This window comes from Anguilla rostrata, chromosome 12, assembly GCF_018555375.3.
Source record: "Anguilla rostrata isolate EN2019 chromosome 12, ASM1855537v3, whole genome shotgun sequence".
Lineage (NCBI taxonomy): Eukaryota > Metazoa > Chordata > Actinopteri > Anguilliformes > Anguillidae > Anguilla > Anguilla rostrata.
The window spans coordinates 39342773-39354818 of NC_057944.1; the positions used below are offsets into that span (position 1 = coordinate 39342773).

Sequence of the window (12046 nt, forward strand, 5' to 3'; positions counted from 1 at the left end):
AAGTTTTGGCCTGGACATGATAAGAATTCGTTAGTAGGCCCTATTATTAGAGAAAAAAAATCAGTTTTGCTTGCTAAAAAGAAGCTACCATGTGACCTGTCAATGGCGATACTCCCACTCAGCTGAAAATGAGCGGACTCAACACAAAAACAGCTGTTTCTCTAAAATGGTAAAATGTATACACATGTAAATAACATGAAATAAAGGGTGATTGTCTGTACTTTTGTCTCATATTCACCTTTTGATCTCAAATGCCAATGCCTTAAGTATACAGCAAAAATAACAGATTTCCCTCTACCATTCCCATACTTTTGGAGGGCACTGTATTTAACAACCTTAAATACACAGTTTGTAAAAACGTCACCTCTTACAATTCTTTTTAATAGTGACTTGAAAGAACAAAATCTTGACTTTCATGATTTTTAATAAAGAATTTCTTCTGACAACATAGACAACACGTGTTAAATTGAACAGCACTGTAGCAAATCTGAACTGAATGGGAACTGAACTGAATCAGGGCTGAATCAAATCATATCAACTGGAGCTGAACAGAATCGGAGCTACAGTAAATCAAACTGGATCAGAATCAGTAAAAACCCAGATTTAGAACATAAACCTGAGAGGAATAACGTTAGGTCACTAGCTGGCATTGTACTGCAGAAATAGTAGGCTATATGTTACTGAAATAGTCTGCTATAACCAGCAATATCAGCAGAATTTAGCCAGTATAGACAGCTACACTACTTCAGTTGAATTCTTCTTTTTTCTAGCGGATGAGTCAGGTGAATGCAACGATAGCTGGCAAGATATTCACTGCAGCTTTGAACAACTGTCAGCGAAAAATCCACCCCGTAATAAAGTTGTCATTACATTTCAAAGTACCGACCCCTTCCCTCAATCGCTCCCCGAGGGAAGAAGTAAAGGAAGTTTTCATAGCGTGATGGACACCCATGGTAACAAATAACTTTCTAAAATACCGACCTTTTTCTATGCTAAATGCCCCGTTTGGGTTGCCCATTTTCAAGCAATTTACATTCGGTTCAATGTTCTCTCCATAACACAGGAAGATATCAAACCTTGGGAAAATAGACTGCTGCTACTTCAATATGACATCCTGTAATGCAATAAAACAGTAACCTAACATTTGTTTTCCCTTGGTTTCATTTGATTACAGAAGAAATGACCAGGCCAAGAGCAACTCTGCTTATGCTCATAAGAAACATAGCGTAATATCTAAATGCACCATGGCTTAAAAAACCAGGGGTGCACAACAAGGGTCGATCCATTTCAGGATTTTGTGCCAACATTTCCCAACATTTATTGAATTGGCCTAATCATATCTTGATCTGACATTGTGCATCAGCTACAGCTAGAGTCACAGCCTGCAAGTGTATCCTAGAGATTTCACTGTGCTCAAGCACAGGAGTGAAGCAGCATACTTCATAGAGCTGTAGCTGATGCACATGTAGGAATGGTAATCGGTTGGAACAAAAACCAGCACACAGATCGGCCCTCCAGGACCGGAGTTGTGCACCCCTGACTTAAAGAAACAAAGGTTTGCCCTGGAATTTCATTGAACATTTTTGTTTAGCCATTTTGCTGCGGACTGGCCTGCATGTCGATCCAAGCACACAAAGTTGCTGATTTGGGGTTGCACAGTATTATACAGACATGAACAGTCACTAAAATACTGTACAGATAATTTGGTTACAAATATTTTTCCTAATGCCATCATTTTTTTATACTGAATTAAATCTTCATGTTGATGAATCTATAAGTTTAGGTTTCTGCTTTGTTGCTACAGCATTTTTAAAAAATCTAAATCTTCAGGGAGTCCTATTGCAGCATTATATATAACTAATGTTAAATTGTACATCAATGTTCCAGTCCAAGGTCATTAGCTTACAGCTTCCTGCCTTAATGCAAACTTGTACTCTAGGGGTGGGAAACGTAGAGTAACCCACCATATGACACTATCATGATACGTTGCCCAGGATAACAGTGGTATCACGATACAGGTGATTATGTGCAATAAATTGCTAGGCAATCATCTACACAACATCACAATATCTGTGCAACTGAAAAAATAGCCCTAAAGAAAAAAATACTCCTTAAAAAGGATAAATAATTTTTCAAAACACAGGAATCAATCATATACTATATTTATTCACTGCATTCTTTGCATTATAAAATATACAGTATATTATGATAAAATAATACAGTAATAACCACAGTATCTATTTTGTATTGCAGGAAAAAAATGGCAATACCACCTATATCAATTTTTACAACACCTCTACTGTACTCATTAACAAAAAATAAACATTTATTGTTACAGCTTTAGCCATAAAAAATGCTTTTGCCAAAAAGAAGCAACTTACTCCAGTTTGGTCCATCATAGACCTACCATTTGACAAGTGTGATAGTCACGTAGCAGAGGTACTGTCATGGCTACCCATTTTAACCAGGCGAAAGCTGCATTATTCTCCACTAAATGATTGAATTTCTTAATTTTGATTCAAAACATAAAAATTTTAACAGCCCCCCATCTGGGGATGAAACTGTAAAAAAGTAAGTTTTCATAGCGTGATGGACACCCATGGTAACAAATAACTTTCTAAAATACCGACCTTTTTCTATGCTAAATGCCCCGTTTGGGTTGCCCATTTTCAAGCAATTTACATTCGGTTCAATGTTCTCTCCATAACACAGGAAGATATCAAACCTTGGGAAAATAGACTGCTGCTACTTCAATATGACATCCTGTAATGCAATAAAACAGTAACCTAACATTTGTTTTCCCTTGGTTTCATTTGATTACAGAAGAAATGACCAGGCCAAGAGCAACTCTGCTTATGCTCATAAGAAACATAGCGTAATATCTAAATGCACCATGGCTTAAAAAACCAGGGGTGCACAACAAGGGTCGATCCATTTCAGGATTTTGTGCCAACATTTCCCAACATTTATTGAATTGGCCTAATCATATCTTGATCTGACATTGTGCATCAGCTACAACTAGAGTCACAGCCTGCAAGTGTATCCTAGAGATTTCACTGTGCTCAAGCACAGGAGTGAAGCAGCATACTTCATAGAGCTGTAGCTGATGCACATGTAGGAATGGTAATCGGTTGGAACAAAAACCAGCACACAGATCGGCCCTCCAGGACCGGAGTTGTGCACCCCTGACTTAAAGAAACAAAGGTTTGCCCTGGAATTTCATTGAACATTTTTGTTTAGCCATTTTGCTGCGGACTGGCCTGCATGTCGATCCAAGCACACAAAGTTGCTGATTTGGGGTTGCACAGTATTATACAGACATGAACAGTCACTAAAATACTGTACAGATAATTTGGTTACAAATATTTTTCCTAATGCCATCATTTTTTTATACTGAATTAAATCTTCATGTTGATGAATCTATAAGTTTAGGTTTCTGCTTTGTTGCTACAGCATTTTTAAAAAATCTAAATCTTCAGGGAGTCCTATTGCAGCATTATATATAACTAATGTTAAATTGTACATCAATGTTCCAGTCCAAGGTCATTAGCTTACAGCTTCCTGCCTTAATGCAAACTTGTACTCTAGGGGTGGGAAACGTAGAGTAACCCACCATATGACACTATCATGATACGTTGCCCAGGATAACAGTGGTATCACGATACAGGTGATTATGTGATATGCAATACATTGCTAGGCAATCATCTACACAACATCACAATATCTGTGCAACTGAAAAAATAGCCCTAAAGAAAAAAATACTCCTTAAAAAGGATAAATAATTTTTCAAAACACAGGAATCAATCATATACTATATTTATTCACTGCATTCTTTGCATTATAAAATATACAGTATATTATGATAAAATAATACAGTAATAACCACAGTATCTATTTTGTATTGCAGAAAAAAAATGGCAATACCACCTATATCAATTTTTACAACACCTCTACTGTACTCATTAACAAAAAATAAACATTTATTGTTACAGCTTTAGCCATAAAAATCTGGGGATGAAACTGTAAAAAAGTAAAGTGTGAAAAATACGTTTTGGGGATGCGTGTCTGTGTGTAGCAGAGAATCGATGTGTTACCTAGAAGAGGATCACCTACCTGCAGGCTGCAGTGTGTCCTGGTCACCCAGGATGCTGTGGGAGAAGGCAGAAAGGGGGATGGTAAGCAAAGTCATACTGTGTATGCCCCTTTAATTGCTTATAACTAAAGCCTGGTTTTTACTTACCTCTCATCCTGTGTGCTGCTTTGCTGTGTCCTACATGGATTCCTGCATAAACACAAGAATTAAAGGTTAAAGGTCAGCTGAGGTTTGTCCCGCACCTGATGACTACATGATCAATGGTTCAGTCATTCGTTCATTCATTCAGAAGAAAGGATTCAAAATCAGTTATGTGATTAGGTGTTACATGAGTAGAACGTACAATTACAGTTAACAGAGCCTGACTGTTTTTCAGCAGGTTTCTTGTTCCTCATCAAGGGAGAGGGATAAAGAATAAAAATTGTATGTATACACATTCGAGGATTAAAGAAAATAAGGAATTAAGAGGGTAAAAAAATTAAGAGTACAGATGGGCAGGCCATCAGAAAAGTGAGGCAGGTGAGTGTGTGAGTGGAGGGTTGGGTGTGTGTGTGTGTATGTGTGTGTGTGTGTGCGTGCATGCATATGTGTGTGTGCGTATGTGTGTGCGTGTGTTTGGGGGGGTAAGAGTAGAGCGTGTACAATGTGGGCAGATATGTAATATCTGGGGGGAGGTATAATGAGGACAAATGAAAGGGTAGATTGCCACAGTAAGTGGAAGAACAGCCTTGTGCCTTGTACCTCTGAAAATCAACTCTTGTTCTTCACTCTATTATTAACGGAAGCATTTGCGTTTTCAATGCAAACACAATGCTTTCCATTTCGAAGAACTGGACAGACCACAATTTTCTTTGTTTTTAGCGTAAGGTCACTTAAAGAGACTACTTATTTATATAATAAAACAAAAATACAGCAGGTGCCGGTATGTTCTGTGATAGCATGTGGATGGCTGTATAGTTCCAGACATATTTATCCCAATACAATGAAACTGTCCTTACAAGCCGAGCCAAGCCAAGAGTCACTCTCTTTTAATAGCTGGTCTCTTTTTAAAAATGTAAAAATATACATAAACACTGGTCTTTGTCAGGATATTTTTTTTCTGAAGTGCACCCACACACATAAGCTGGTGTTATCTGGTGTAATACCATCACACAGGTGAAAGGTTCAAAAAAAATTGTGAATGACCAGTGCACTCACACAAAACCATAAAATGTGTCACAAATTACTTTAGCACAGCTGAAAATGGAGGGACTCAATACAAAACAGCTGTATGTGTAAAATTGTAAAATATCTACGAATGTATAAAGCTAACATGAAATAGCCTAAAAGCTGATTGTCTGTACTTTTGTCCCTTTACTCATCTTTTGATTTCAAATCCAAATGCCTTAAGTTATGAAAAATAATACATTTCACTCTACTGTTCCCATACTTTTGGAGGGTATATCCATACACAAATATACACAGTGATCACAGCACTTTTTACACACAGCCCCCCATTTCAGGGTGTCATGTTTCAGACTAATGACTTCACAGGTGTACCTGATTTTTCAGGTGTGTTCAAATGCTTCTTTACTGCAAGTATAAGAGTGCTTTCAGTATCTGGTCTTGATTCTAAGCTTTTGATTGCCTATGGAGTCTTTCATTGGCATTTGTCAGCATAAGGACCAGAGTTGTGCCAATGAAAGTCAAGGAAGCCATTATGAGGCTGAGAAATATGAAGAAACCATCAGACTTAGAACCTGCCTTAGGCTTGCCAAAATCAACTATTTGGAATGTCATTAAGAAGAAAAAGAGCGTTGGTGAGCTCAGTAATTGAGAAGGGCCCGGTACAGTTAATGACCCAATAATTAATTTATAGTGGACATAATGCACTTTATTTTCACTATAAATGACTGCCATTTCACACTTTCATGTGACACATAAACTTTGAAAGGCTACATTCTCTTCATATGGTAAGATGAAAAAAACACAGCGACAAGTAACTTGAAATAATTTAGGAAACACTGGCAGCATTTTTCTGGGAATAGCCTACTGCTTGTTTAATTTGTGTGAGCTCAGACAGCCAACATTGTTTGGTGTAACTTGGCCTCATTTTGATATAGCCTAAATACTTCGGACAGAACTAGATTTCGAGTTTAACTTTCATTTCTAGATTTTACATAATAGCAATGCTATGTATGCCTGCGTGACTTGGCATTTTTGCAGGTGGAAAACGTTTTTGGCGAGATAAATACTACTGGGTCCGTACTAGTTAGGTCTATCTAACTCCGTAGTGACGTTTGTTCGGGGGTTAGCTAGCTAGCTAGCGACCGTTTGTCGACAGTAATTGACCACTTAATAATCATTACAGGCATTTAGAAGCGCTAACCGTTCACTGAGTAGACAGCTGTTTATCAATACTACTTTGTTATTGTTACTCTATGAGGCTAGCTAATTCAATTTTACCTAAAGGTCAGCTGTGACGCTTAAAAGTAGGCTACAACTGTATGTAAATAAAATCGCTTGGAAAGATTACCTCAGGAACTTCTTTTACAGACGCCATCCTGTCCTGGCTCGAGAGTGCGATGCAAAAGCGCGGGCAAACAATCCTCTACAGAGAGTGTGAGGGGTCAGCGCACGGCTGGCGTCTTACGGTATGGCCCCACGTCCCACCTCCCATACGGTATAGCTGTATATGGGGCATGCCCCCGCCAAGGCGTAACTTGGCGGGATGGCATACCTGCCATCCCAATATCTGTCAGAGATCTGTCAATTGAGGCCAGCAGACAGGTGAACGCACGAGACTAATGGAGAATCGACAATAGGCTAAGCCATTGTCCTGTGAACACCTTGCGATGTATTACATTGCATTGTTCATTGATGTAGAAAAAGTGTAATATAATAATCACTTTAGTTATAGTTTCCACAAACGACTAAACGTAATTTTATGTGATAATTATGTCATAATATTGTCTCGAACTTGTTAGAATTGTATCATTGTATTATGTGCGTTCATTGAGTCCCATTCATTCTGTAGCCTACTCCCCGACTGCCCGATAGTGGTAAAATATACGTGAAACATTAATGCGCTTGAACTCATTAAAGACACATTACCACAGGAAAGGCCGTCTCACAGCTCCTCATGCAGTGAAAAAAAATGCTTCAGATAATTATTTTTTACGACGTTCTTTCTCCTCTAGAGGACGCCATTGTCATATAGATTGATTTTAGTTTACTAAACATGTTCGTGGATTCATAATTCGTTGCTCACGTTGTCTGTTGTAAAGCGATAGTCATAGTGACACAAGACCTCCATGATTTCTAATTTTTTCTGTCATGAGGAGCCAAGTCCCCAAAAGACTTTAAAAATAGACCCCAACAAATTATCATGGAAATATGAAATTTACGTGTGTGCAAATATTGGTCTGCATTTAAAAAAAATCAAATTCAGATGTAAATTTTTTATTTAAGCATTTCATCATATTTCTCATCATCAAGCCATCTGCCCTCTATCTGTCTCTGCCCCCATCTGCTCCCCAGGGGTTTTTCCATCTGTCTATTCTTGTATTGACTCCCAATAGTGGGGCATGAGGACCAGAGTCTCAAGCCCCTTATGAGTCTGCTTTCTGCAAGCCCCCAAGCCCCCCACCAACCCACCCCGCCTCTCAAGCCTGCCAACCTACCCCAGGACCGCCACCTCCAGGTGCTTTCATGCAACCAAAAATGGACTTCATGTTCATCCGTAGCCTATTAGCCCACACCATTCGCTGAGCAGAGAAGGATAGCTCCCCCCACCTGAGTTCCTCCTAAAGGTTTGTCTTCTAATATGCTATATATATATATATATATATATATATATATATATATATATATATATATGCATGGATACTAACCTCACAATCTTGTATTGATACAAGCCAGATTTTATGTATGACTATTACACATTTAGTGCAGTCCCTAAGTATTTGCACAGAATCACAATCTTGTTGTTTTGGCTCTGTACTCCAGAAAATTTTATTCGAAGTCAAACAATAAATGTGAAGTTAAAGTGCAGACTGATGGTTTTAATTTAAGGGTATTCATCTGTATCCAGTGATCTATGAAATAATTACAGCAAGTTGAAGCACTGTCCAATGAGTTTTGAGGCATTTGGTTGGATCTGAACAAATAAGATGTTACTGTACAGTTCAGAATTCATCCTGCTGCACATCATCAATGAAGACAATATAGCTTCCAGTGGCAGCCATACATTTCCAAGCCTCACTGCCTCCACCATCTTTCAAGAATGAGGGGGATCTTGACTCATGTGCAGTCCTTTCATTCTCCACACTTTTGTCTTTCCATCACTTTGGTACAGGTTTATACTCATCTCATCTGTCCATAAGAGTTTGTTCCAGAACTCCACAGTTTTTTAAATTCAAACTCTAACCCGGTTAGACCAACTCTTCCTCTGGTGACTAAGAATGCCAATGCAGGACATGAGTAGGCTGTCAGCAAGAACAGTCCTTCGACAACTACATAGAGAGGGATATTATAGTAGGGTTGCAGTGCATAATCCCCTCATTTCAAAGACAAATGCACATTTGAAGTGTTCAAAATGCAAAAAACCATATGCGTTGGTCTACACGGAGATATGGAAAAAAGTGATATGGTCAGATGAGTCATCCTTCACAATATTCTCAACAAGTGGACAAGTGCATGTGTGGCATACACCAAGAAAATGGTACAGGCGTGAATTCTTGGGAGTGGTCTCTTCCAGGATGACAATGCCCCCATCCACAGGGCACGAGGGGTTACTGAATGGTTTGATCAGCATGAAAATGATTTGAATCATATGCTATGGCCTTCGCAGTCACCAGATCTCAACCCAATTGAATACCTATGGCAGGCCTACGTTTTAGACAGTGCTCTCCACCACTATTATCATCAAGACACCAAGTGAGAGAATATCTTTTGGAAGATTGCTGTTCTATCCCTCCAGTAGAGTTCCAGAGACTTGTAGAATCCATGCCAAGGCACATTGAAGCTGTTCAACGCCTCACCAAGACACTTTATGTCACCCATTTGTATTTACCTGCATCCTGGAGAGTGTTCTTGATCTTTTCAACAGTCGAAAAGGGTTCTTTTTTCACAACTGAAATTTGGTCTTCAGTTGTCTATTAAAGTGGCAGAGCTCACCAGTGGGTTGTTGCTTCTTAATGATGTATCAAACAGTTTATTTTGACACACCCAATGTTTTGGCTATGTCTCTGATCAACCTACCCTGATTTTTCCACCCCAAGATGGCCTGCTTCTCTGGCATTGACATTTCTTTGATTCTGTAGGGAGACAAAAGCAACTGACTCCAAATTCAAATTCCACGCAGACAGTCGACTCAAGACGTTTTATTAGCTTTCTTCTGCATGAACTAATGATGTAACAACACACATCTGGCCAAGAAACAGCTGAGCAGCCAATTGTCCAATTACTTTTGGTCCCCTAAAATGGGGGGCTGTGTTATTAAAAGGGCTGATATTCCTACATGGTTCATCCAATATGGATGTACCCTCAGATTAAACCTGTACTTTAACCTCATATCCATTGTTTAATTTCAAATCCAATCTGCTGGAGCACAGAGCCAGAACAACAAAAATGATGTCATGGTCCAAATATTACTGGAGTGCATGACATATTTTAAAGAACAAATGTAACAATGGACTGTTTTTTTTTTCTTCTGTCTCATTATTGGCTTTATCTCATTAAGTGGAGTCGAAAGGTATTTGAGTCTGTGAGGACAGTGCTTACCTGGCAAATCTCAAAGGCCATTTACACAATCCAGATATATATATAAAGCAGAGATGCTGGGTATAGACATGAACTCTCCCTGTGCACTGCTTTCTTACAGACAATCATGGACTGCAGCTTGTCTCAATAACATCATTACTGCCTGATATCTGGAGGGTTCTTCTTTTTCTTTTTTACAACATCAAGTCTGTGGGCTAATTGACCGTGTTTATAGGATTTCAGCCAAACATCTCTTGGATCTTTCAGAATCTGAGTATTTTAATAACAGTAAGCCTTGAAGTCATCATATTAATTGGTGTTACAGTATAAAGCAGAGGTGAAATCAGTATTGATCTGGACTGATTTCAGATCATTGAACTAATCCAGGACACAAGTGTGGTACACACCCTTTCTAAGGAAACAATGGAGAATTCCAGTGAAATAGTATTTGTGTTGCAAGGACTGAATGAAACAAGGACAAACAAACATATCTACTTTGTTGTGACTCTTCTCGGTTACCTTTTCACTATTTTTGTGAACTTGACTTTGATTGTGACAATTATTTTGGAGAAAATGCTCCATGAGCCAATGTTTATATTTCTGTGTAGTTTGTGTATAAATGGGTTAGTAGGGGCTTCTTCTTTTTATCCTAAATTGTTGCTCGACCTTCTATCTGACGTGCACGTCATTTCGTATGCCGCATGCATGATTCAGTTATTTATAGGCTACAGTTACGTCTTCTGCGAATTCACTATGTTAACAGTGATGGCTTATGACAGATATGTCGCAATATGCAAGCCGCTGAATTACCACTCCATCATCACGCCTCGGACGGTGGTGAAATTGTTGATTTTAACTTGGCTGTTTTCCCTCTGTGAATCAATTATTGGGTTGAACCTGACACTCAGACTCCCCCTCTGTGGATTCCACATCGAGAAGCTTTACTGCACAAACTGGCCAGTGGTAAAGCTGTCGTGCGTGGACACCACTATCAACAACATTTACGGGTACATTCTGACGTTTTCTCACGTTTCACAAGCAGTGCTGATCTTGATTTCCTATGTTAATATTATTAAAGCGTCTATACGATCCCCGGCAGATCGAAATAAGTTCATGCAGACCTGTTTGCCACATTTAATCAGCCTGACCAACTTCACAATCACACTCGTTTTTGATGTCATGTACGATCGCTACGGTTCCAGCAGTCGGTTGCAGAATTTCCGCACTTTCCTGGCGCTGGAGTACCTCATTGTTCCACCACTGCTAAATCCTCTCATTTATGGCTTGAAAATGAACCAGATCCGCCGGCGAATATTTAGAATTTTCCGCTTTAGAGTTTCCGCTTTGAAATGAATACCCGTGGCTTTATAATCACAGATGTCAGGAAAACGTGACTTAATTTTGAAAGCAGTAACTGGTGCATGGATTGATTGGTGGATCAAGGAATTGACTGCTGTTAGTGTCCAGGATTCATATTTCTTTTGACTTCGCAATGTTTTTTATTTTTTGTTTTTGTTTGTTTTTGCACCCAGGAAAAAATACTCTGGCTAGTTTTCAAATTGTTGAGTTGCATCCTGTTAGATGTTGCACATGGCATTTTCATTGATATTCCTTTCTATATTTGAACTATATGATTTAATGCAATGTACTGGAGTTAGAGTGCCTTAATATTGTCTCTCTGGCACGTATCTCACCACTACTATATTTATAAAATTGGATCGTACCAGGAAAGCAGTAAAGTACAGAGAGTTTGAGATCTCTCGCATATTAACTCTGTCATAGTGTATCAAATGAGATCTCTGTGTCACTGTTCGACAGAACAACGGGAGGGGGCATTAGAGGTATAGGTGACATCCCGAGAGGTAAATCAGTTTCTGAGCCTTAGTCGAGAGATATAATTGTGCAGCAAGCAGATCAATATGATCAAATGTATTATCTATAACAATGAGATAATAAATGATAAATGTGTATATTTATGTTTTGTGTAACACTGGTTAGGAGCTTGCTCCTTACGTCTCCTTATGAGTTCATAAATTTGAAGGCTGCATCCTGATTATTTAATGCAAGCTGCCCCAGAAAATATTTTGTGTGTACACCCAGTATAATTCTACTGATAAATATCTAATAATGCAGCCAAAATAATATAAATAATTCACCACATTAGAGGTTGTTCTTTGTAAAACATGATAAGATGCTTTGCTCTCTTTGTTT

General features: G+C 38.7%; 1 protein-coding gene and 1 long non-coding RNA gene across 2 annotated transcripts; one reads left to right on the forward strand and one right to left on the reverse strand.

The window, feature by feature from the left end:
* Window positions 1–4031: 4031 nt before the first annotated feature.
* LOC135236281 (uncharacterized) lies at window positions 4032–6730 on the reverse strand. Its single transcript, XR_010324539.1, has 3 exons — window positions 6609–6730; window positions 4241–4282; window positions 4032–4148 (listed from the first exon to the last, which is right to left on the reverse strand). It is a non-coding gene; the product is annotated as an uncharacterized LOC135236281 (long non-coding RNA).
* Window positions 6731–10030: 3300 nt separating this feature from the next.
* LOC135236274 (putative gustatory receptor clone PTE03) lies at window positions 10031–11761 on the forward strand. Its single transcript, XM_064302544.1, has one exon. The coding sequence runs from the start codon at window positions 10259–10261 to the stop codon at window positions 11186–11188; it is 930 nt and encodes a 309-aa protein (XP_064158614.1). The 5' UTR covers window positions 10031–10258; the 3' UTR covers window positions 11189–11761.
* The last annotated feature ends 285 nt before the right edge of the window (window positions 11762–12046 follow it).

Bases quoted from the DNA above. Each gene is read 5' to 3' on its own strand.
- LOC135236274 (XM_064302544.1), top strand. From the start codon at position 10,259: ATGGAGAATTCCAGTGAAATAGTATTTGTGTTGCAAGGACTGAATGAA.